General features: G+C 38.6%; 1 protein-coding gene across 3 annotated transcripts; it reads right to left on the bottom strand.

Moving 5' to 3' along the window:
* Positions 1-246: 246 nt before the first annotated feature.
* SDAD1 (SDA1 domain containing 1) lies at positions 247-26165 on the bottom strand. Of its 3 annotated transcripts, XM_058722246.1 has the most exons (22): positions 25922-26165; positions 24141-24245; positions 23537-23635; positions 20762-20872; positions 19087-19158; positions 18911-19011; positions 16970-17027; positions 16279-16353; positions 14801-14902; positions 14175-14244; positions 13450-13553; positions 11368-11425; positions 10228-10286; positions 9554-9630; positions 9286-9383; positions 8908-8984; positions 8313-8439; positions 6945-7039; positions 6619-6809; positions 6423-6507; positions 4504-4665; positions 247-433 (listed from the first exon to the last, which is right to left on the bottom strand). In XM_058722246.1, the coding sequence occupies exons 1-22, from the start codon at positions 26009-26011 to the stop codon at positions 386-388; spliced, it is 2064 nt and encodes a 687-aa protein (XP_058578229.1). In that variant the 5' UTR covers positions 26012-26165; the 3' UTR covers positions 247-385. The 3 variants fall into 3 exon arrangements, with proteins under 3 accessions (XP_058578229.1, XP_058578230.1, XP_058578232.1); XM_058722247.1 differs by lacking the exon at positions 16279-16353; XM_058722249.1 differs by lacking the exon at positions 25922-26165 and having other exon boundaries at positions 23537-23708; positions 24141-24239.
* Between the last annotated feature and the right edge of the window lie 1184 nt (positions 26166-27349).

Raw genomic sequence — 27349 nt, 5'->3', positions numbered from 1 at the left:
CTATTTACACTGCGCTATAAATACACATACAACACACATCGGCCCCCTCCTATGTCCCAAATAGGCTGTGAATGCCTTGTGTGAGGGGTTATGGCTCATTCATTTTTATATCTACAATGACAATTAGTAGGCACAAAACATTTTTTTTTTTTGCATGAATGCCAAATGGAAATGAGTTTACACCACCACCACTACTGTTTACATTTCAAACATTCCCACCATTCCCCATCTCCAAAACAATAATGCCAAGTTGCTACCAAGTTTACTGTGTTTTTCACAATACAGTACTTTGGGACTTTTTAATGTAAACAATCATTCTTGATTAATTTTCAAAATAACGATACAAATGTAGCATTTTTCTTGGAATGGAAAACTTGCTTGGAGGTTACTTCATTCTTTTTCTCTTTTTCAAAAGTGCATCTCGTAATGCCAGCTGTTAACATAAGAAAAAATATCTAAACATGGGAACTCTTGGGTACCCCATTATACTAATTTGGTTATATGGAGATGTACAACAATGGACTCCGGTCAACAAATCCTCCTGAGATGATTAAGTGTGTGTGTGTCTTGGGTGTGTGATACATACTATTTCACGAACTCTCAAGCACTATTCTTTGGTTCCTAGAAATTTTTAAGATGTCTTTTGAATTTCAACAAGGTATGTGTTTTTGTTTGTTTGCTTCATTAAAGCATGTTTGGGGGGTGGAAGTTACTCTACATCTTAAATGTTCAAGCTTTTTGTATTTTATGATTTTAAGGTATTGACTCCTTGCCTTTATTTATATCTGGGTCTTGGAATGTCTTTGTAGATAGAAGAGATCGAGGACAGATACTGAAGGTAGAAAAATTAACAAGTTCATTTTAGCCTAACTTTCATGGCTGAGGAGGTATTTCTCAGACTCATCTGTCTTATAGTCTCATCTGTAAAATATAAAATATAAGATCGCAGTACCTGCTCATATTGTTGCAACTGAGTAACAGAGTTAAAAAATGGAAAGCTCTACAGTAAGAACTGTACATTAGCTAATGATGTTGTTGTAACCCAAGGTTACACGGACTTAATTCTGCTCATTAAACTTCGTAATAAAGCACAGGCTACTCGCTATTCTCACACGTATCTCAGTTTCCTTCTCCCTTCAAATGCCATCATTTGAAAAGTATATTCTCCCTCCTCTTCCTTTACCTTTCCTAAGGCTTCACTGGAAGATCCATCCTCCCCTCTTTCTCTGCCATGTGTTTCACCTGCCTTTTCTATTCTCACCTCTTTTTTACATATTCTATGAGAATATTCTAAAAATTTACAGGAAGACCTCATGTACACTTTCAAGCCATGTAAGATCCTTTTATTTAGAATAAAATATCACCAAGGGACAGAAGGGGTATGAAATGTGATGCTCCGTTCCCAGAGGAAGCTTGAGTGTGTAAGATAATAGAATATACATATTGGTCTCTGCCCCTCGTTCCTGGCATAGAGCTCCTCAAACTTTGGTAATTTCCTAAGTGATAAGAGCATCTTGTTTTAATATTTGTTTTTGACCCTCTCCCTGACACACAGCTCCCCAAACCCCTGTAAATTCCTAAGTGATAAGAGCCCTAGGAGCATCTTTTGTTCTAATGAGGGAACTAGGTGGGCTCCTGGATGGGGGCTGGTCCAAGAAAGACCAAGCCATGATTAGAAACTTGGAATTTTCAGGGCTCCTGGGTGGCTCAGTCAGGTAAGCAGCCAACTGCAGCTTGGGTCATGGTCTTGTAGTTTCGTGAGTTCGAGTCCTGCATCGGGCTCTGTGCTGACAGCTCAGAGCCTGGAGCCTCCTTGGATTCTCTGTCTCCCTCTCTCTCTGCCCCTTTCCCAGTAATGCTCTGTCTTCTTTCAAAAATAAATAAACATTAAAAAAAAAAATAATACCTTGGCATTTTCAGCAATCCCTGCCCCCCAACATACAAACTTCTCCAGAGAAGAGAAAGAGGCTAGGTATAGAATGAATAATCGATCATACCTATGTGGCGAAGCCTTCAAAAAAAAACCCTGTAGGGGCGCCTGGGTGGCGCAGTCGGTTAAGCGTCCGACTTCAGCCAGGTCACGATCTCGCGGTCCGTGAGTTCGAGCCCCGCGTCAGGCTCTGGGCTGATGGCTCAGAGCCTGGAGCCTGTTTCCGCTTCTGTGTCTCCCTCTGTCTCTGCCCCTCCCCCGTTCATGCTCTGTCTCTCTCTGTCCCAAAAATAAATTAAAAACGTTGAAAAAAAAATTAAAAAAAAAAAAAAAAAAAAAAAAAAAAAAAAAAACCCTGTAGTGTGAGGTTCTGACAGCTTCCAGGCTGGCAAACCCATTCACACCAGGAGGGAGATGTACCCCAACTCCACAGGGACAGAAACTTCTGCATTTGGGGCCCTCCCAGACCCTGCCCTATGTATCTCTTCATCTGGCTATTCATCTGTATCCTTTATCATATACTTTAATAAACTGGTAAACTTAAGTAACGGTTTTCCTGAGTCCTGAAAGCAGCTGTAGCAAATTAATCAAACCCAAGGAGGAGGTGACTAGTCAGAAACACTGGGCTTGAGACTGGTTTCTGAAGTGTGTGCATGTATGCATGTATGCATGCACGAGGTGGGGGAGGAACACTTGGGGAGGTGGTGAGTATAGTCTCATGGGGCTGAGCCCTTAACCTGTGGGATCTGACACTATTTCTAGGAAAACAATGTCAGAATTGAGTTAAATTGTAGGAAACTAGCCAGTACTGCAGAGAACTGCTTGTGTGGGGGAAAAAAAATCACCACATATTTGGTGACCATAAATGTTAGAAGTGTTCTGTGTGAGTAGAAAAAAAACACACACAAAAGGTAAACTGAACTGAGCTTTTCTATTTTAGGGTCACAGGTCAGTTTTGGAGATGCTCTGAAGTTGCACTGCCCAATACAGTAACCCCTAACTGCATGTGGCTTTTGGACATTTGAAAAACAGCCAGTCCAAACTGAGATGTGCCACAAGTGTAAGACACACACTGGATATCAATTAGTTCAAAAACAAGAAGGTATAGTATCTCACTCATAATTTTTATATTGATTACATACTGAAATGATACTATTTCAGATATATTAGGTTAAATAAGATCTATTACTAAAATTAATTTCACCTTTTTCTTTTTACTTTTTTATTTTAAAATTATACATGTGGTCTGTATTGAGTTTCTATTGGGCAGTGCTGGTCTAGACTGAAGGAGAGAATAAGAAAATTAGGAACCTAGAGTTAAGTTTTATAACAGAGAGACCTTGAAAAAAATATAGAGCAAGGACACATAAACAGAAATTCAGATTAATTTTCGGTTCCAAATGGCAAGAAAATGGGAGAACAAGGAAAAAACATTCTTGAACCAACAAGTGCATATGTCCAATGAACTCTTAAATAAAAAATTCTTTAGTCTTTGAGAGAGGAGCTTCATGACTCAAGAGGTGCTGGCAAGGAACAAAACAAGGCTTCCAAATCAAGGCTTCCAAATCATACCAAAAAAGGCTCAGTAAAACAACAGAGGAAGTAAGAAGCAGGGGAACACTGTCACAAAATGTAGCAAGGTCACAAAAACTGCATAATGAAAGAAGGAACAAACCATGGTGCAACTCAGTGATTCTATTTCCTCGGCCCTCAAATCTTACAAAGGTCTGCTGAAGGATAAGTTAATGGACTGAATCAATTCAACCATGAATTTAAATTGAATTGGCAAAATTCAGGTATTTATAATCTGAAACTGCACCTTTCTTTTCACCTTGATTTCAACAACCTCTATTCAAAATGCTGGCACTTTGTTGTTTACATGATGTTGTTGGACATAGTTTAGAACTAGAAAGATCAAATAAGCAGATAGGTAGATTTTAAATGGCACCTTAATTCAGTTGCTACTGCCTGGGTGGCCGCACAAATGAAACACTGCCCTGGAAAGCTGCCCATTAACATGTCGGTCTGGCACGCTCATCTTTGGCTAGCAACTTAGGAACACTTGTTTCGTCCTAACTTGATTTCCTGGTGATCCTTCAGAATATATTTAAAATATACTCTGGTACACCCTCCGTAGAGAAAGAGACGAAAACATAAATTTGTTTTATTATAGCAAATAAAATAAGCAAGGCAACTGAGTCACACAGGACCCAAAACCTGTAAACAAAAGTTTTGCAAAAGGGCACATTAGGAAGGATCTTGATATTATGTTTCACAGATGCAATGTCAAGAATTTTAGCATAGGGATGATCTTATGGGCCATCTAGCTTCCACTCCTGCAGTTACAGAGGAGGAAAACAGACTCTCCTTTGGTCACACAGCTGAATCTCAGCCAAGTCAGGTTTACATGCCCTGATTTACATGCCCTGACCACTTGTCACCTCTCCATGTTCTCTAATAATGCTCCCCATTAATCCTAACACAAGGTCCTAAAAGGCACAACTCTGTTTTGAGTAAAGAAGTGTTAAAATGACAACAGTATTCTAACCAATCAAGCTTCAAGTTGAACTCACCTGCTTTTCTCGGAAGGAACGTTTGTTCTTTGACCGGACATTATGGCTATACCGCATCATCATGAAGTTCTTCTGTTTTTTCTTCTCTTTATTTGTGGAACTAGAAAATGGGTTCATTTTGGTTTTCTTCCTCACAAATTCTTTTCGGTCTGTCTTCCCAGCCTATTAGCATACACAAAAAAACACTTCAAGAGTTATCTAATCCCCATATGTGTCTCCTCCGTGCCAGGCACTCTCCTGGGTGCCAAGGACAAAAAAGATTGATGTAACTCAGTCCTTGCTCTCCAGTGACTCAGTCCAGGGGGGAAATGACCATCATATATTGTAATGGGGCAAGGGAAGCTCAGTAGAAGAAAAGGTCATAATTCAGCTGGTCAGGTCAGAGAAGCTTCCTAGAAAGGGAGACGGGTAAACTGTTTATTATAGGATCAAGGCATTCATGGTGGGAGAAAGGAGGGGAAGGGTAGAGCATTTCAGGAAGGAGGGATAGAATACGAAAAGGTGGGGAAGAAAGAACGTGGATTTTTTTTTTTTCAGTTAAAAAGTTGTATTTTGTTTTTTTATAAATAACATTTAAAAAATATTTTTTAATGTTTATTTTTTTTCCAATATATGAAATTTATTGTCAAATTGGTTTCCATACAACACGCAGTGCTCATCCCAAAAGGTGCCCTCCTCAATACCCATCATCCACCCTCCCTTCCCTCCCACCCCCCATCAACCCTCAGTTTGTTCTCAGTTTTTAACAGTCTCTTTCTTATGCTTTGGCTCTCTCCCACTCTAACCTCTTTTTTTTTTTTTCCTTCCCCTCCCCCATGGGTTTCTGTTAAGTTTCTCAGGATCCACATAAGAGTGAAAACATATGGTATCTGTCTTTCTCTGTATGGCTTATTTCACTTAGCATCACACTCTCCAGTTCCATCCACGTTGCTACAAAGGGCCATATTTCGTTCTTTCTCATTGCCATGTAGTACTCCATTGTATATATAAACCACAATTTCTTTATCCATTCATCAGTTGATGGACATTTAGGCTCTTTCCATAATTTGGCTATTGCTGAGAGTGCTGCTATAAACATTGGAGTACAAGTGCCCCTATGCATCAGTATTCCTGTATCCTTTGGGTAAATTCCTAGCAGTGCTATTGCTGGGTCATAGGGTAGGTCTATTTTTAATTTTCTATGGAACCTCCACACTGCTTTCCAGAGCGGCTGCACCAATTTGCATTCCCACCAACAGTGCAAGAGGGTTCCCATTTCTCCACATCCTCTCCAGCATCTATAGTCTCCTGATTTGTTCATTTTGGCCACTCTGACTGGCGTGAGGTGATATCTGAGTGTGGTTTTGATTTGTATTTCCCTGATAAGGAGCGACGTTGAGCATCTTTTCATGTGCCTGTTGGCCATCCGGATGTCTTCTTTAGAGAAGTGTCTATTCAGAACATGGATTTTTAAACTTATCTAATCAGGTTTCAGTACAAATGGGATGAATGCACAGGGTGACGTGGAACCAGTATGGGATGGTGCCTAAAACAAATGTATAGAAAAGAAAGCGGAAATAGCAGGCAGTAGGAAATGTTGGAAATGTGCCATCATAGCCACAGCATTTGCCGGAGGCTTTTCATTAGTGACTATTAAACATTCCCCTGCTTTCCTAATAGCTTGGATGCCTCCCAGATACCAGAACACGTACTATTGCCTTTCTGTATTCTACATCTTGTTTTTGATGGTGGTTACATGGTTATCTAGTTGTTAAAACTCATCTAACAGAACACCAAATATCTGTGCATTTTACTCTACGTTAATTATACCTTTATTTAAAACATCAAAAATAAAACACTGCCGTTCTGTGGCTATTCACTTTATTTAATTTTGCAGCTTATTTGCTTTTTGTTTGAAGGGAATGATATGCCTCACTTACCATTGCCGTTGCTAGTCTTGTCTCCTTGTCAGACTTTGGTTTTTTATGAAGGCGTTCAATGTCCCGAAGAGAAAGTAACTCACCCCTGAGGTGAAGAACAAATACAATATGAAACAAGGGTGGAACTCCTTTCCCTAACACTTTCATCATCACATGAGCTGTAGCTGAAGAAGACTTGGTGTATGTGTCGTTTTACCTGGGCTCCTCATCACTATCTATTTCAACGTGTTTCCTCTTTTGGGCCTTCCCTGGTGCAGCGTCAAGTTCTTTCCTCATTTGGGCCATGCGGATTTTCTGGAAGTCTTCCTGAGTTAAAACTCGGCTAGTGCTAACGGCCGCAGCTTTGGCTCTCCGCTCATCCATGGGCATGCTGTTGAGCTTCTTGGACTTGTAAACACACAACAAAGGTTTAAAGAGCTACTAGCTCAAGTGAGAGCTTAGAACCCCAACAAGGCCCACCATGAATCAGGTGTTGATAAACATCCAAGTGATGTACTTGCACAAGGTAATTTTAGGACTTACGATTTCTTGCTGTTCTTCATCAGAAGAGTGGTGCACATCAACCCACTCACCATCGGCATCTGCCTCCTCACTGAGACTGGTGGTCTCCCACCCATCTGTGTGAGAAGCAGCACACTGTTAGTACTCAGGGGGAGTTGAAATAAATCAAGCAAAAGTAAGGTAATCAAAGTCAGTGGAGTTCTACTGACCAAGAATCAACCAATATTTATTGTTAAATAAGCCACATCAATTTAATTACTTTATGGAATGCATAATAAACATTGACCATGATCTACCATGAGCTAAAATCTTATAATCATTTACCTCTCACAACTCAACAGAAGAGGAACAGTTGAGGAACAAGTTACCTGCCCCGAGCCACACTGCTAGAAAACACAGTCTACGATGAAATGAAAATCATGTCTAACTGTAGAGTCCATGATCTTTCCACCAACCCATGTCCATCAAAATTGCACCTGTACATTTATCTTGGCCACACAGCAAGTATCTGACAACTCATCTAAGCATATTTATACATGTTTTTAGAAATTAGTGAGCAACAATCATTCAGACAACTGAAGTCATAGACTCTGGATGTGAAGGAACCTGGTAGATACCTCAATGAAGAGATATTAGTTCTTAATGGAGTCACAGTAAGCTTTCAAAATCACAGACACTTGCAATTTTTCAGTTGTTCCCCATTAGAGTGTCTCAGCTCTTTGGTATAGCATATATACAACCACACCCAATAAGACCCCAATTCTATGTCTAGTCTGGTATCTTGCTATATCCCACCCTGTATCCTACATTAATAACAGTTTCCTAAATACTTCAGGGCTTTGCTCATGCAGAGCTATTTATGAAAAGCCTTCAAGAGCAGGAACCATATCATTCTTCTTCATATTGACAGTGGCTAGCTCACAAGTAACGCTTTAAAAAGTTTTGTTAATGTAACAAATGAACTAACAGGAAGAAGATGGAACTCTAGCAACCAAGGTAATAAACACTAACTCTGGAAATTAAGTATTCTTCAAAAAGTTCACCAAGCGTTCTTTACCAAGGAGTCTTGGAGGACTGTTTATGACTAACCTTCATTATTTTTTTCTAGGCAAAAACCCAAAAGCCATTATCGTTCCCAAGTGCCCTGCATGATCTTGATAAGGAGCAGCTTCCCTGGAGGATATGAACAGACATCTACACTATAATGTAAGTTTCCTAAGTGCAGGAACGATGGATGCCCTTTGATCCCCAATGCTTGTAACAGTGCTTAGCACATAGTCCTTGCTCAATAAACATCTGCTGAATGAGTGTTCAATCAACATAAAGATTTCAAGGTCAATACAGTACAGGAGTGATTTTATCCTGGAAAATGGTAAAATGAAAATGAACCTTCATCATTTTCAGCATTCTCTTCTTTTTCAACTTCTAGAACTTCTGCTCCTGGAATGTAATCTTTAGCATCTAATTCTCCATATTCTTGCACTCTTGCTTCTATGGAGGCCTCTGTAGGCTTACCCTAAAGGAAAGGAAATTGTTTTTAATAAGGTTCTTAGAAGGGCACTCAGGTGGCTTAATCATTTAAGTGTCTCTTAATTTCCGCTCAGGTCATGATCTCACGGTTGTCAGATTGGGTTCCAAGTTGGGTTCTGCACTGACTGCACAGGGCCTGCTTGGGCTTCTCTCTCTCTCTCTCTCTCTCTCTCTCTCTCTCTCTCTGCCCTTCTACACATACACGGTCTCTCTCAAAATAAATAAATAAACTTATAAATATATATTTAAAAAAAGAGTCAGCATCAAAGAGCACATACCAACTACAAAATATTTAAGACAATGGTATTCAATAAATTGTATTCTGAGCTTAAAGAATACAATTAACCAATACTCATAGCCGAAGCATCACAAACACTAAAACTCATCCTGTAGGAAATTATTCTCCCCTTCTAAGACCCTGACCTTTAGATCGACATATGCATATTTCACCTACCCGGAATTTCTTTTGCAACATCTGAGGATTCAGTGTTCGGAAGAGCTGAATCAAAGTTCTAGCAGACATCATCACATCTGTAAAATAACACCTTTAATTAGAAACTCCAGAGCGGGGTGGCTCAGTCGGTTAAGCATCCGACTCTTGATTTCAGCTTAGGTCATGATCTCATGACTCACAGATTGAGTCCTATGTCAGTGCAGAGCCTGCTTGAGATTCTCTCTCCCTCTCTCTGCTCTCCCCCACTCACATGTGAGAGCATGTGCTCTCTCAAAAATAAATAATAATTTTTTAAAAAAGAAAACTCCAGAGCAAAGAGGCTACTGAGAAAAAAGAGTCACTCGATATTTGATCTACAGAGAATAACATGCAACTTACTCTTATCTTTGTGTGTTTTATACTGAGCCAGGTCTTGGAGAAGTTCTTCAGTCATGGCTAGAGGACATCGAGCTGTTATCTCTTTTATAGCATTGATTCTAGAAAACGAAAATGAATTTAAAAAACCCAAACAGCAATCACAGATGGGTCAGTCTAAGGTTTCCTAAAAAAGACCAAATCAAAGGTACAGAAGTTGGGTTTTATAGGGCTTCTAGGGCCAACCGTACATTGAAAACATACCCACTTCCTGCAGGCACGTTCTACATACCCTACTGTCATGACCTCCCCAGAGTTCTTGTCGGTGACAAAATTGTTGGCCACAGTCATGAGCAATGACTGAATGATCTGAATTGGGAAAAAAAGGAAAGATGAGAGCTGATAAAATGTCTCCACCAACTCAAACACTTGAGGATTAAGGGACAACAGACGATTCACAGTGAAAAACCAGTCTTCCATCTTCATTTTGGGAGTAGGAAGGAATCAAGACTGAGGAAGACAGATAAAAGTACGTTGGGTTTCAGGCTTCTTGGTTATCCTCAGATTAAATTTTGCTCCCCTTCAATATTATTTTCCAATATGGATTTAAAAAATTGTTTTGACCCAGGACAATTCAATGCTATTTTTATCAAAGAAAGGAATGATCAGCTTTGAAAAATATTCACTATAAATTTATCGGTAACTCTTGATCTCCCAAGATTTGGCAATTAAAGTCAGAATTCTCAACAACTTCTCTAAAACAAACTTTGCCCTTCTATAGTAAAAATTTTTTTTCAGTTTCTATAACTAAACTTCTGTATTTATCTCCTTAAGAGTTAGTGTCTCTTCTTCTCACTTTGAAGAAAAGTGACACAGGGGAGCAGTAATCTCTGTGGGAATAGCCACCATGATATACTTAATAGTGGCACTGCTATGCAGACAGAAATAAGGTTTAAGAGTTCTCACCTCTGGGGGTACTAAGTGATGAGATGCTTGGGCAGCAAACAGAAGAATCTTTGTTACCTCTAAAAATGTAAGAGATCAGAAAGATCATAGTCAGTTTATTGCTCTGCCTCTCAGGACTAAGAGCAAACATGGGAAGCATATTCTGGCCCTTAATGCTACTGCTAAGTCTAGCTGGAACGCCCAACCCTCAGGTGTCTGCACGGCTTACTCTTTCACTTCCATCAGGTCCTTGCCCAACTGCTGCCTTATCAAAACGTCTTTCCAGACATAATCTAATTAGAATCTACCCCAGTGCTCCCTATTATCTTAACTCTGCTTTCTTTTTACTCAAAAGACTTATCTTCACTTGGACACTGGACACATAGTACTCTCTGGATCTCCCTCCAGAATGCAAGCTCTACAAAGGTGAGGGCACTCTTTCATGCTCACTGTGAAATTCTGAGTGTCTAACTCAGTGCCCAGATTAGAAATCACTAAATGAATGAATGACTACGAACATAAATACATACACACACTCTCTTTGAAAGGGGCAGGCAGTATAAATTAGGCAAAAGAAAGAAGTGAGATGAATCCTAATTTGCCATGTATTTGCCTGGTCTTTTTTATTTCTATACCTTGCAGGATTGAAGTGAGGATCTGATGAGATGCTGTATGTAAAGCACTTTGCACAGTGCGTAGCACGGCACTGAGCTTGGCTCAGGTTAGATGTTCAACAAATGCTGGCTTCCTTCTTATCTTGGTTTAAGTTTAAAGGCAAAACAACCATCTCTTCTTTCCTGCCCTTATGTTGTTTTTATGTGCAAATACACGAGGGCAATGATAACAATAAGATAAAATCCTGATATCTGTTACAAAGTTACAGTAGAAGGTCAGATTTCTTTTCTCACAATTTTCTACCTGAGTATTCATGGTATTACAAAAAGACTTGCTTTAAGAATCCAGTTTTTTGTTTTCCAAAAATAACTTTATTAAGTTGATGAGAACAATGAACCCACAGCAGATTGTGGGAAAGAAAACATAGGGGTTTCTCTCTCCTTCTCTGAAACACACTCCTAATTCTTTAATAATTCCAGAACAAAAGACTGGGATGGCTACTCTAACCCAAGGCCACCAAAGGAAAATGGCAAGTGGGAGGCTTACCTCTTTGGTGGGGCTGCAGAAATCTTTGCACAAAGGGATAGAAGTTGAAGAGAAAAAGCTGCAGAAAGAATGCACTGACTTTAATATTTATGTAACTGCAGCTGTAGAGTTTCATTTCTCCCTAACACAATTTTATCATCACGTTCAACTAACTGGGGATCATTTTTTACTTTTGATTTTTCTCAACAAGCATTCATGCCCCAAGACGATCTGACGTGCTGTATTACCCAAGGAAAGGGAGCCTATGCTGCTATCCTCATTATATCAAGAAAGAAGAAAGTATATGCAGAATAAACCAGAGGAGGGGAAAAGTCAACCCAATGTAACATTCTTCTACTTTTAAAACTGGTGTGGCTGCAGAACGAATTTTTTTTTAAGTCTTCAAAGATAAAGAGGATTACCAGAAGGAAAAGCAATGATATTAAGGCTTCAAAGTAAGGGATAAAATAGTAATTCAAATCTGAATAGCGCCTGGTATAATTTCATCACCCAAACCCTACAGTTCTCATTTTATTACCGGACACCAGTCCAATCACACTGGAGGAATTACTCTGAGATCTATATTTTAGGGAGAAAGCACTAGCACTCTGGAGTCTACCTAAATAAAAGTGACAGGATCTAGTTATTAAAGCAACTGTATTCTTTTTTTAAAAACAGCAGTACAGTTCACAAGCAATATTATATTAGTTTCAGGTGTACAACATAGTGATTTGATATTTAAATATATGAAAAAATGTTCACCAAACCAGCTGTAATCTTGAACTTCAGGAAGAGAAACTATGGAGATGGACTGCTCTTTCTCAAAGTTCATCATATCAGAATAAATTAATTAATTTTTTCTATTTAGCCACAGAGCAAAACCAAGACTGGACAAGTAACAAGGAAGATTTACGTTCAATATAAAAATGGGCGCTCAATTACAGTCAGTTGCGAAACTCTAGTTATCATTTCTATCAAACCATGCTTAAGTTACACATCACTTCTGCTTTCCGATCAAGCTCAAATTCAGGTCTGACAGGAAATTTCTGCACAAACATAACATAAATTGACCTGGTAATCCTGCTGTTGGACTATAGCTCATGGAGAAAAAGCATTCTATTCACTAAAATGTTAAGTCTTAGGAAAAGGGAACAAGTGCTTTCATTCATGGGTACTTTCATCTTTAACAATGTATGTCGACACTGCTAGATTTTCAGTAAACCTGTTTTACTTTTTTTTCCTTAAAAAAAAAAAAAAACTTTTTGAAGAAAGTAACACATCCCATGATGTAGAGAGCAGTACATCTCAAGAGCAAAATGATAGGCAACAACCTCAATGGCCATTTCTTCAGTGGTCTAACTTTTTGGAAATCTCTCCTTTTCTACAACAGCAGTCTATGAGTATGTGTGAAGTTTCCATGTGCATACCATATGTATGTATGTATGTATGTATGTATGTGTGTGTATATATATATATATAATGTGTGTGTGTACACATATATGTGTGCATATGTATAAATGTGTGTATGTATGTGTGTGTGTATAGATCTACACACACAATATATATGTGTATGTGTGTGTGTATGTATGTATGTGTGTGTGTGTATAGATCCACACACACAATACCACCAAGGAGCTCCTGTAATTTAATTCAGTATGAAATAAATGACAAGAGAATTCAACTCTGCAAACATGACAACCTCCTTACCAGAGTGGTCTGAAAGTCAGGAAAGCTATAAAGAGGTAAACAAACTGCTAAATGTAGTAATAATCAATAAAAATATCCAGTTTACGTTGGCTCAGAAAAATGTATATGCAAAACAAATAGTAGAAACACAGAACACAAAACAGTCTGTCCATAAAACAGTCTGTCCATAAACTGAATATATGTACAATTTAACATCCGTACTTACTGATAAGAAAACAAAATGATAAAAACAGCTACTTTCAGAGTGAAAGATTTTATTCTTCTGTAAATTATATGGGTTTAAGTGGTTTTAAGAGATAAAAGTAAGCCACAGTTCTACCTTAATGGCTTTCCTTTTACCATGAATGATTCTACTTCTAATATTCACCAAAATGAGAAACATAATGGAATGCAAACCTCGTGAATTCCCACCAATCTGGAGATGAGGTTCATGAGCATCATTTTCACCTCAAACCTCTCCTTAGAGCTCTCTAGCTGCTTTAGTAGTTTTTCTGCAAAATCTGGAAAGGAGAGTGTCAGAGAAGTCCACTGTAAGTCCACAGTCTATACAACATTGTCTAACAGGTGTAGAGAAAGGTAGCGGTTAGATCAGTGACTGGTACAGTTGAACCTGAGAACACTCTGCTAAACCAGGATGGTAAGAACAGCAGTATGACGGAAGGTGAAGAGATTCACACACAGGTGAATATACTGTCAATGGTGCTCAAAGTCAAGTCTTAAGTCCCCCAAATTTTAGCATCAACATCTTGAATGACTGTTTGGAGCTCCACTTAACAGTTCGCTAGAGCGTGCCTCCCAAAGCGTGGTCTGCAGACCAGCAGTAGTGGGTCCACCTGGTAGCTTGCTAGAAACACAGAATCTCAGGCCCCACCCTAGACCTACTAAATCAGAATCTGCACCAACAAAAGACTATCAATTTTTCATTTAGTCAAGTACAATGTCCTAGCGCTATGTTGTTGTTAAAGACATGAAGCAAAGAGCTATTCTTCCACATTGGCTATATCCAACCAGTAACAACTAAACAATTACTGATTGTCTAGTAAGTGCCAAGGATCTTATATTCCCTGGTAACAGGCAGAGATAAGGCCAAAAAGGAACTTGGGAAGTCATAATTATAATACCTTGGGGATCATGAATCAAATGAATAGCTGAAAAGTTAAACACCTCTGGTTTTTTCTTCTTTTTTTGTTTCTGCAATAAAGTGAGAGGAAAAACATTTACATTACATCAGACTATTGGGGGCGGGGAACCCACAACAAATCTGTTCCAAAAACCTTTCTTTCAACTAGAACAAAAGGTGGTTTTTATCTTTTAACATTAAACCTCAGGAATGTTCCAGCAAATAGCACCTGTTAAGACTTAAAGGAATTTAGAAATATAAACAAAAAAACACAGAAGGGCCAAATTAATGAGTTTTCAGAATAACCAAATATAACAAAATTTAAAATGTATTTTATTTGTGTACTCTCCTGAGAAGGTAAGTTTAGCAAAAATACCCTAATATAGGTCATCTTGCTTAGGACAAGTGAAAAGTGAATTTAAGCAAATTAATTTATTCAAGGTATAGATTTTGCTAGAGTTGAAAACATTTAGTCACCTAAAAAACTAGTACTTAAAAATTCATCACACATTTCTAAGTCTTTCAGAAATGCTATTTCTTCATTTCAAATTCTTAACAGCTTCCACTAAAAACCCCATATTCTATAGTCTAATCACTCCTACCACATTTTCCAGGTATGAGTCTCACCTTGAGCACTTTCATAGCCTTTTCCAACCTTTTCTTGTTTTTGGAACTTTTTTTCCCTGTGGCATATTGCACTAGCAGGTCTCTTGCTGTTGGTCCTTCATCCTGAAGAAGAGACTACTTTGTAAACAAGGAAAATCTGCACAGAAGCAAATGGTAAACCTTTCAAAGACTTCTGTGTACTTATGCTCTGCAACCACTATAAAAAATGAGCATGACTTAAAATTCAATAAAAAGTATCTGCTCATGTGTACAAACAGGTACATACAAAGATTTTCACTGCAACACTTATTTTTGCTTTTATATTTTGCTTTCAATTTTATCAAAGTATAGAATACAACTTTGTTTTTAATTGAAAGAAATTGGAAATAATATCATGAGCAAAATGCTTAAGCTATAATACATTCATATTCTGAAATATGTGAAGGTTAAAACAATGAGATAGATCTGTATGTACTTAGAAGATCTAAATGCATCAGTATATCTATATATATGACACAAAGAAAGCAGTTGCAGAGTAATATATATGTTATTTATGTATATTTCAAAGACCTAATATATACATAAGACAATACACACACATCCATATATAAATACACAGGAAACAGGATGGTTATCTGTGAAGATGGAACTAGGAAGTGGAAATAAGACAAGGTTAAGAAAACTTTTATTGTATCTAGAATATCTGAAATCTTTTACAATAAGAATATATTGTTCATACATCACTTAATAAAATAATAAAATGAATTAAAAGATCTTATTATAAATTCCAGTATTCTTATTACCAAAATGCTAAAATGGGAAAGGGTATTTTTTCTTAGAATTTCTCCTTTTTGATTTTAATAAAAAAATATTAAGTTTATTTATTCATTTTGAGAGAGCGAGTGAGTGCGCAACCAAGTGAGGGAGGGACAGAGAGGGAGAGAGAGAATCTTAAGCAGCCTCCACTCTGTTAATGCAGAGCCCAATGTGGGGCTGGAACTCACGAACCGTGAGATCACGATCTGAGCAAAAATCAAGAGTTGGACACTTAACCGACCGCACCACTCAGGCACCCCTAAAAAATATTTTTTAATAAAAAAATTCCACAACATCATAAATCTTGATTTTGCCTTTTAAAGATGCCATGGTATTATTCCTCTCCTTCTCTAAATTCTCTATAATGTTGACATAATCTCAAAAAATATGCTGGCAGCAATTTCCATTCTAAGTTTATATAGTGAGATAAAGGTTAGCTTTGGAACTAAGAACAAGGCTGAATGAGTCTAACTTTTATTAGTTCTTTAGCCAATCTTAGTGAATGTAAGTGACAAATTCTAAACGATAAAATCTCAGCATGGCAGAACACAATAAAAGATAAAGGCGACATGTAAGTTTCTTTCTAACTTGAGCAGTCATGGATTTTACAATCTGTACTGAAAGCAAAAATGAAATCTGATAGACTGTAAACCTAAGAAAGCATCTACTGTTGAACGTATAACCTCAGACTCTGAGTCGCTGTCCTGTTTCTCCTCTTCATCTTTCCCAAGGAAAAATGTCAAAGCAGCAACTAATATCTAAAGACCAATCAGAGCAAAAGTCAGTGACTCACCCCAGCTTACAACAAAGAATAAATACTTTTGTTTACACATTATTCATGCACAGAACTAGGATCTGAAGGAACAAAATCAGACTGGTGGGATATGGGCTCATTTCTCTCAATTAAAACAATGTTTTAATAATGCTATTTGTCCTAAAAATATATATAATTTTAAAAAATCTTTAGATAAAAACATCCAGGCTCTACATAGTTGTTATCTTTCAAGTAGATTGCCAAGAATTTATTTCTATATCCAGCCACCAACCCACCCCCCACCACCAAAAAAGTGACATTGTAGCCCTTCTAACAGAAAGTCTAACATATTCTTAAATTTCTTTCAGCTGTGCTTTGGCCCAACAAAAGAACAGTCAAGAATTATAGGATGAAACAAAATAAACACTAAGGCATCATTTAGTACAAAGCATTTAAAGAACTGCTAACTTTATTTGCCGCCTCTAAAGGACAGATGAACCAGGGAAGCAGCCCAAGCACAAAGAGAGTATTACTAAGCACGAACTGCATGCCCTATGCTACCTCTTCCCCACACAGCCATCTCCTCCACTTTCCATCTGGAAATGACTACAGACACATACCTTAGTGACCTTAGAGAAACACGCGGTTGTTATCACATTGACAGTTTTGGCATCATTCCTGGGGTAAGACAAATGAAGGTTTTCAGAGTGAATTTTCATTCTACTGCATTTCATAGCATTGACAATGGCACAAAATAAACAATATATATTTCTTTCTTTTGTTTTTGAGAGAGAGATAGATCATGTGTGCAAACGCACGTAAGTGGGACAGGGACAGAGGGGAAGAGAGGGAGAATCTTAAGCCAGGGTCCACGCTCAACCCAGAGAATGATGGGTTCAATCCCGTGACCCTGGGATCATGACCTGGACAAAATTAAGAGCTGGATGCATAACTGAGCCACTCAGGTGCCCCTAAACAATAAAATATATTTCTGACAGGTTAGAATCCACAGTTTAAATAGTCATGGGTTACAAAGGAAGAAAAAAAAAAGTCATAGATTGCTAAATGCTAAATAGTCAACCACAGGTGAACATTTAAACTTTAGCCCAGTCTTCTGTCAGAAAATTATGCAGCCATTTTTAAGATAGATTTTTTTTTTGAAGAATTTTTAATGACATAGGAACCTATTTAAGATAAGTGAAATAAAAAAATGAATACAGGGGCGCTTTGGTGGCTCAGTCAGTTAAGTGTCCAACTTCGGCTCAGGTCATGATCTCATGGTTCATAAGTTCGAGCCCCACGTCAGGCTCTGTGCTGACAGCTCAGAGCCTGGAGCCTGCTTCAGATTCTGTGTCTTTCCCGCTCTCTGCCTCTCCCCTGCTTGCACTCTAAGAAATAAAATGAAAACATTTAAAAAAATTAAAAAAAAAAAATGAATAGAAACTTATTAGTGTAGCAAAATTCCAACCATATTTAAAAATTCACATTAAAGAAAAGACAGGAGACAGTATCATAAACTGTTAACGGTGATCATCTCTGGGTGGTGAAACTATCAAAAAATTTTAAAAAAAACCTTTCCAGCTTCTCCAATTTTTTTTTGTTGCAATGAATATTACTTTTATAGTAAAATAAAAATTAGCAAATAAGAAAAGCAAAAAACATGAATCAGGAGCAATGTATCAATAAACCAAAGTTTACAGAACATGGTATTTCATACAGAGGATAAAGTGACTTAAAAATTTTCAGAGTGGCAGAGTAGAAATAGCACAGATTTGAGAGTCTGACATCCAAGTTTTTTTTTTTAAATGTTTATTTATTTTGTGTGAGAGAGAGCAAGTGAGTGAGTACGGGGAAGGGGCAGAGAGAGGGAGAGCGAGAATCCCAAGCAGGCTCTGTGCTGTCAGTGCAGGGCCCAACATGGGGTTTGATCTCACAAACCATGAGATCATGACCTGAGCAGAAATCAAAAGTCAGACACTTAACTGAGCCACCCAGGTACCCCCGATATCCAGGTTTTAATTTCAGCTCTGTCCTTGGCTAGCTACTAAGCTTAAACTCTATGAACTTTAGTTTTGTTACCTATAAAATGGGGATAATTCCAGATAAGCTGAATTATGTTATTCTATTTTTTTATTTTTTTATTTTTGGGACAGAGGGAGACAGAGCATGAACGGGGAGGGGCAAAGAGAGAGGGAGGCACAGAATCGGAAACAGGCTCCAGGCTCCGAGCCATCAGCCCAGAGCCTGATGCGGGGCTCGAACTCATGGACTGCGAGATTGTGACCTGGCTGAAGTCGGACGCTTAACCGACTACGCCACCCAGGCGCCCCCTGAATTATGTTATTCTAAAGGTTGAACAAGGTAACATGAGATATAGGTGCTCAAGAAATGGCAGCCAATGTTACTAGTTATTTGGATTGCTCTATATTTTTATTTCCAACTTAATTTATGACAGATATATTAAAGAGCTCAAGATCAAGAAAAATATTTGTGTATGTGCTCTGTAGTAATTCTAAATGAATATGAGTCTATTTCTCAAGAGACAATTACGTATATATTACCAGATGTTTCTTCTGTAGAGTTCAATCATCACATCCAAAGATATCTTGGCTGCAGTTGCATTGCTATCTCTTAACATGGTATACATGAAATTCTGCAACACCTAAAGAAAATGAGGAGAAGACTCAATACACTGCTGGTAAAATGCTGCAAACATGGGAAACAAAAGGGTACTTACTATGTTCACTTTATTGTTCTTGTGTTTTGCATTTATATTCTTGATATCAGTGACAATATGTGTGTATAAAGTCTGAGGAAAAGAAACAAAAACACATCCATGTTAACCAACGTTTCTAGTCTTGCCCATGAGTAATTCGGAAAAAAGTACAAATGTAGGGGAAAGTTTAATTTTATTCACTTTTCATTCTCTAACAAGACACCATAAACAAAACAAAAAGCAACAGCTAAAATGTAAAAGAAAGTTGCCCTGAAGAGTAAACATGGAGTTACCATATAACCCAACAATTACACTCCTAGTTATATATCCAAGAAAAAATGAAAATATATTTCCACACCTATGTCCACACAAATACTCACAGCAGCAGCATCCACAATAACCAAAAAGTGGAAACAACCCAATAGTCCATTAACTGATGAATGGACAAACAGAATGTGGTATACTCACATAATGGAATAAATTTGGTAACAAAAAGGAATGAAGTACCGATAAATGCAACAGCACAGATGAACCTTGAAAGCATTATGCTGAGTGAAAGAAGCCATACACATATACTACATATTGTGTGATTCCATTCATATGAAATACCCGGAGTAGGTAAATCTGTAGAGACCGAAAGTAGACTGGTGGCTGCCTAGGCCTGACAGAGATGAGGAAATGGGAAGCTACTGCTAATGGGAGGAGTGTTTCTTTTTGAGGGGGGATAAAAATATTCTAAAATTGATTGTGTGATGGTTGCAAACTCTGCCAATATACTAAAAATCATTGAACTGTACACTTTCAATAGATGAATTGTACGTGAATTATATCACAATAAAATTGTTACTTAAAAAAAGGAAAGTTGCTCCACTTACTTAGCCCCTAATGCATGCAAGATGATACTGGCAATACAAATATCACCGACACTTGGAAAAAATTTATTTATTTGAGAGAGCAAACAGCACAACCAGGAGAGAGGGGCAGAGGTAGAGACAGAATCTTAAGCAGGCTCCCAGGCCAGTGCAGAGTGCACCACGGGGCTCAGAGTACGCCTGGGATCGTGACCTGAGCCGAAATCAAGAGTCATTTGCTCGACCTACTGAGTCACCTAAGGGGCCCTCCAGTTAATAAAATGTAAACTTAAATTTTTCTTTCATAAATTTCTTTCACAAACCTTCAGCTTCTAGGCTGGCTTATACAAGCAAACACTAGTCATAGGGAAATATTTATAACAAAAAAAAGTAGTGTTTTGGGAGATCCGTTGGGGGTTGTTACAGCTATGAGTGTCCAGTCCATGCTCTGATTTAGCTAGTCAGTATAGTACAGTGGGAAAAGGCTTGGGTTCTGGAGCCATATTGCCTGGGTTTAGACTCCTGCTTCCCCACTAACATGTCCCATGATTCTAGGATGTTACTCTCTCTTTGTGTGTTAGCCTTTTCATCCGTAAAATAACAGTAATAATGAACCTTCTCTCATTTTGTAAGTAAACAAATATATAAGAAGCTCTGAATGGTAGCTGGCAAAAAGCAAGCACTCATTAAATGTTAGCTATTACCACCATATTGTATGCACATAAGCATCAATTTTTTTCCTATTAAAATTATTAACTATACCAAGAATTCACTCTACAAGTTTAATGTTACGGCAAGGGAAAATGTGGAGATATAAGGGGGGGGGAAGCAATTTTGCCCTTTACCTTTCGCAGAAGCTTATCATGGCAACGCAGAAGTTCAAAGAAGAGTTCTAGCAAACTTGATGGACTGATGAGATTCTTGTTTCTCAGCAAGATCAAAGCTTTGCAAAATGTCTAAGGAAGGAAAAGAAAACATACTATGAAATAATGATGATGAAATTAAAATGAGAAAATGGAGTACATATATCCCAAGAAAGTGTGATATCTTCTACTAACTAGGCACCATTTTGGGCATCAGAATAGTACAGTCAATAGTACAGTCTTTGCCCTCGCGCACCTTACACTGGGAGTGGGACAGACAAGCAAGAAAGCACCTAAACAGTTGTATCTCAGATAATGATACGTGTCATGAAGAAAGTAAAACAGGGTAATATAACTGATACACAGTGACTGACGGAGGGCTACTTAAGGAAGTGTCAAGATATGACAAACCCCTACGTGATCAATGAATGCACAGAAGTAAGAAAGGTGTGGTAACAAGAACAGAATAATCTGGAATCATCAACCTGATTTGTGACCTTACAAGGCGTTCCTTGGAAGTATCATTAGTACCAAGAATTGCCCAACAGTACTTGCAGCACAGCTGCTTACCACCGACTTTCACGAGTACCCTTATCGCCCAAGGTTTGGTTTCTACCAACTGTTCTCCATTAATGGAACGAGTAATCCTTGGAGAATTGTTGATTAGAAGTCTTGGGGCAGGAAAAGCAGTACAAAGGGGTTTGGAACTATTTCTGCCAGAATGTAAGGATGCTTTCAAAAATATCAGGGGCTTTGGTAAAAGGACTGAGAAGCTCCCACTGGCCAGGTGATAACAATTTGGACTAAAAATAATTAAGGCTTAAAAAAAAGAAATGAACAAAAGGCATAAAAAGGTTACAGTGTCAAAGAAAGATAAAAAAAATCATTTTACTGATTTTATTAAGTGAAAGTTAATATACATAGATATTTTGTTTCTTCCATTAAGAAACACAGTCAGTTCTAGCTGTGTAAGCAGGAAAGAGTGAACAAAAACTTGGGAATGACTCAAAAAGTCCTGGGGAAGAAACAAACACACTAGGTAGTAAGTCCAGTAATTGATAAGGACTGGTGGTTATCACCATCACCAATTAAAATGAGGATCCACCAGTTTGTTCCAAATGATTCCTTTAAAGAGGAATGCTAATTACACGGACTCAATCCTTTGTGTCTTAGCAAAGGAAATCTCTATTATTTTTTAAGCCTATTAATCATCATAAGAAATGACAAAGAAACATGCACACATTACTTATTTAACAACGCCTGCAGACCAGTTTAGTTGGTACTGTTAGACACATAAAACTTAAAGAAAATCTAATTATAGTACTTGGAAAGACACTAGGTCTCTATACTCAAAATCTCAAATCTGTATGATCTACAGGGACTCGAAGAGTTTCATGACATAAGTAAAAGTCTTTTGACTAATAGTTTGAGTTTGAAGTCTCTTGGGCTGTGCTGCCAGGTCCCACATCCCAAGTGACAGTCATTCAGTTGGCAACCCAGAGCCTGAAACCTTGACTTGTCTGAGATGGTATTCTTTTTCTGTTGGGCCTAATCAAATTAATAAAATCCTAAAGAATTATAAAAATGGTAGAATTAGAAAAATCCTGGGAAAATTTAAGAGTAAGAAACAAAGCTGAATCTCTAGACTTAGCATTGTACAAGTTTTGGCAAAGGATATTAATATGTTTTGTGATCATAATATTTGTGTTAAGTTCTACCTGCTGTAGAGATATCTGAAAAGCAGATGTATGAAATCTGAAAATGCCTTAGGCTGAGTTCCCTAGCAGCAGAGCCAGATTCATTGCAGTGATTTGTCCAGGCTATGCTCTCTTCTAGAAGGGAAGTAAAGGAAGCAGGACAGGGCAGAGAAAAGAAAAGCTGAGGAAGGATATGTCCTTGGCTGGAGATCAGCTTTAGTACAATCACAGAGAAGCCCTGGAGCACAAACTGCAACATGAAGTTGGACCCACGTTGAGGGAAGAGCCAGGCTTTTGTATCTCTGGGTTAGTCAGGTACAACCTGTAGGCTGGGAGGGCAACCTCCCAGGTGCTAGGGCTCTCATTTAGCTGAAGACAAGACACCAGAGAGAGGGCAGCTGGGGGCCATCAGCAGCCAACATTCACCACCAGTGACGGAAATGGGAGCACTAGGCTGGTAAGGAGGATCTCAGCCAGGACCCAATAACAACCACTACAGTGACAATGGGTTGAATGCTCCAACTGGCCAGTTAATGAATAAATTTATTAAATTCAGCATTACGGGAGTGCTCCTAATCAATTCCAGCTTGGCATTGCCCAGTTGGAACTGAATTTTACTCAAACTCTTCAAATTAAAAAATAAGTAAATCAATAAAGCATTGTAAAAACCATAAGCTATAATTAGGGCTCTTAATGCATTTGAGATTTGAATGACTAGAAGGAATGAACCACGTATTCAGAAGAGGGAAAAGAGCTTCCTGGCAGGGTTAGCATGCTGGAAGAACAGAAAGATCACAGAGAGGAGAGCAGCATTCTGCTACAGGAGACGAGGTCAAAAACACTGGCAAGAAGCAGATCATGTAGGGACTTATAGGCCATGTTAATAAGTTTGAGTTTTACTCTAAGTATAAATGAGAAGCCACAGAAAGATTTTAAGGAATTTGTGATGCATTCTGATTTATGTTTTAAGAAGATGTTTAGCTGAGGCTGTTCTCATTTAAACACATAATACATGCACATATAAACAACACAATTTATCAAATCCAAATACTAGACCCACCATTCGAAGATCTGGATCCAAGACAGTGTGATTGTAGGAAAGAAGATCTTTCAGCTCTTGAGGAAAGTTACTTAAATGTTCTGGATAGCAGTGACCAATCTGTAACAAAGCAAAGGCTCTTCTGAAGTTTCTTTTTCTTTCCTACAATTCATATGCACATATTTATGATGTTCTGAAAAAGGAGAGTAAAAGGCTGTGTTTCATAGAAGTAGCTAGTTCCAAATCATTTCTTTTTTATTCTACATGCTAATCTCTCTGACCTCTTTCATTGTTCTTACAGTATTAGTAAAATATGTGTGATGTTGTTTAAAATCTGCTCTTATGATGAATTTGAAAAAAAAAAAAAACAGTCTGAAAGTTTTGCTTTGGTTGGTTCTGCAAAAAGCTCTAGTGAAATCTTCTAATTCAACTCAGGAAGAAAATAACATTTGTAAGAAACGGAAACAAAAAAGTATTTTTTTACATTAAGTTTCCATTCCTGAATGGAATAAGGTTGGGTACTACTGGAAAGATATTCTGCAAACTGTGAAACAACTGGTCTTTGTTTTAGAAATTGTTTGTTTTCAGAATTATTATTATTTGTTTTCAGAAATTATTATCTTACCTGTGCCATAAACATCACCAGCTCTGCCAGTTCTTTGCTGGGTTTATTTGGTTGTAATTTGAAAATCTCCACATTGGATTTGTAGTGATTATACTGCTGTAGAAACTGTAGGAAAATAAGATATAAGTTAGTCACCTCCTATTATATGACTTTTTCAGTAAAAAATGAGAAATTACTTAGTACTAAGACATCTCTGATAGTGGCACGGAGAAAAAGACATGGCAAAGGTGTCCAGAAACATCTTTTCCTTATCTGCACTCTTCAAAATAAGATTCCAAAAAAACTGATACATCAAATTTTTCTAAAGACCCTTTCCCTTATCATTAGAAATTTAGGTGGTATGGTGTAAAGAACATTAAAGCAAGAGTCAAAAACTCAGATTCTGGATCTATTCTGCCATTTATTATCCAAATGACCCTTACTACATTTTCTGTGCATATGAGCACTCGCAGCAGCAGAAAAATATTGGGTCAGAAAGTGTAAATTATATCACAACTATACAACTCTGCCGTCAAAATTACCATCTTCTTTTAAGGCACAAAAATAATGATAATAGCTTCCACTTACTCAGCAATTGTAATATGCCAAAGTCATTATGTGCATTTTCTCATTTAATTATGTTTAATTCTAACAACAACACAATCTGATGTTGGAACTTACCAGGCCTCAGTTCCATGCCCTACATCTACTCATCATTCCTAGACCATAGCTTTAAATTGTGAGTGTATGAGAGCGACACTATGAATATTTCTTTATATTAGCAGTCCTTACTGGTCCAGTGAACTCCAAATCCATAACTCCAACCGCCTGACATCTGTTGTCTCGATCTCTAATAGACATCTTAAACCTAGCATGGTCAAAAAACATAACTCTTGATTTCCCCAAACAAAACTCTTAGGTCCCCAGCTTTCTCCAAGAGCAGGGATCAAGAAAAGGAACTACCGCCCCTCCATGCTTCAGATAAGACCCTACTCTCTTGACTCCATACCGCCGTTGTGACAGGAGTATGGAAAGAGCCCCAGAACTCGGTGTGCTGCTGCTAAGATCTTTATCTCACTTCTCCCCCCTTCCTACCCGTGGCTCAGCCACTAATATATGCCTTAAGATGATGAGAACTAATATCATTACACCCTTTATGTTCATCAGTCACCACAATTATACAAGGCTCCCAGGACATCCCTTATTCCCCTCTAGTCCCCAGACCAAGAACTCTTCGGTGGGGTCAGGGCATTATATTTTTTAAAGTAGCCCAGTCATTCTGATGCTCTATTGAAACCTGTTTCTCTCCTAACACACTGCTACCTCGTTTTCTTCCGCCCAGCATTGCTGAGCCAGTAGGTGTCCTCTCTGCTCCTCGGTGCTACTTCCAGAGCACTGGCATCCCTCCAGACCAGTACCCTTTTCTGCACTTAACTGTCCCCACTGCCAGCTTTGAATCCTATGTCTGGAGGTCCATTTCCGGCTCTCAGAAACAGATGTTCGACCCAAGGCATTCTAACATACAATTCATCAAGTGTTACAGACTTCCTCAACTTAGGGGTTTCTGAAAGGAAAGGCTGATAAATCTGCATGGAAGTTGGAGGTTGGGGGGCGGGGCTATCTGTCTCTCCACCTCTGTGAGGTTGGGAGATAAACCCCTTTTCTTTCCTCCCGAGGGACTCCTGTACCTAGCAGGAGAACTTTGGGCGAACCAGGATCCCAGCTCCAGTCCACTCCTTCCCCCTGCTACTGTCTAAACCAGTCACACCCCGGTCTGTAGCGGCGCCGCGTCGCACTCCCACCTCCTCGATGTAGGCCGGCGGATCCCGCTTGATCAGATTCTGTAACTGCGGCAAGTTGCTGGGCAGCTTGTTATTGTTTCTGTTAGACATGCTGGCTACTGACTGGATCCGCCAGGAGCAGTGTTAAGAAACCTCACACCGCCTGCCACCACCAACCGAATCAGCTACAGGTGGGAATCCTGCTTCCGAGTACGACCGGAAATAGCACATGGGACACTCGGTAGGCAGCGCCATCTTGGTTCTTTAAAAAAAAAAAAAAAAAAAAAAAGCCAGACTACGGGAGCCTCCGAGTCTCAAATTTACTCCCAGTCCCGAAATGCGTTGCAGTGGTTCACGCGAGGTTTTTGGGGGGCGTGGAGGGGGGGCTGGGGGGGACGTTTTCTACCCTTGGCCAAACACTCCTACTTAACGTTTTGAAATAATATGAAATGCAAAGTTTTTTTTTTTTTTACCACACATATTAGTTTATCTCGTCATTCAGACACTCCTATGAGATTGACACATGAGGATTAATCGTTTTTTAAATCCCACAGCCTAAAAAGCTTTTTCCTTTGGGAGTAGATAGCACTATCCTATTTTAGAGTTGCGGGGGTGGTGGGAAGGAGGGATGAGGAGAGACGCCTGGGTGGCTCAGTCGGTTGAGCCTCCGACTTTGGCTCAAGTCATGATCCAAAGGCCGGTGAGTTACAGCCCCGCGTGGGGCTTTGTGCTGACAGCTCAGAGCCTGAAGCCTGCTTGGGATTTTGTCTCCCTCTGTTTGCCCCTCCCCTGCGCGCGCTCTCCCTCTCTCTCTCCAAATAAACATAAAAGAAGATTAAAAAAAAAAAAAAAAAAGAGCAATGAGGAGCGTAAGTTATTTTTTTGATATAACTTTAAATACTGTTTTTGTTTTGCTTTTGGTTGTTTCAACTCCCCCCTGACCTACACACGGTAAAAGGGCAAGACCTGGATTAATTGTAACATGTTGATTGATTTTAAAATGCAAATTAATTTGTATTTAAAGGACCACCTTTATAATCTTTATAAGTACTCTTCAGTCAGAGTTTTAAATTCAAATGCTGGTAATTCGAAGAGAATACATTTCTACAATTTCACTGTGTGCAAAGACAAAAAATGTGGTGAATGAATGAACAAGCTAGGCTGTTAATACAAATATACATGTGATCACTCACTCTGTGCCAGGCACTGTTCCAAGCACTTCACTTGCATTACTCATTTAATCCTCAGAAAATCCCTCTAAATTAGATAATATAATTATCTGCACTTTACAGAGGAGGAAATTGGCTCAGACAAATTGCCCAAATACATAGCTGGTGTGGGAGCTGGGGATTTCAGTCCAGGCAGTTTTGACTGTAACTAGTTGAGAAAGGAAAAAGGAGCTTCACAGTTGTCACCTAGTAAATGGTATGGCATTAATTGAGGGGCAGC

This window comes from Neofelis nebulosa, chromosome 3 (genome assembly GCF_028018385.1).
Source record: "Neofelis nebulosa isolate mNeoNeb1 chromosome 3, mNeoNeb1.pri, whole genome shotgun sequence".
Classification (NCBI taxonomy): domain Eukaryota; kingdom Metazoa; phylum Chordata; class Mammalia; order Carnivora; family Felidae; genus Neofelis; species Neofelis nebulosa.
Note: the sequence above shows the minus strand (reverse complement) of the source record. Positions and strands in the feature narration are given on the sequence as shown.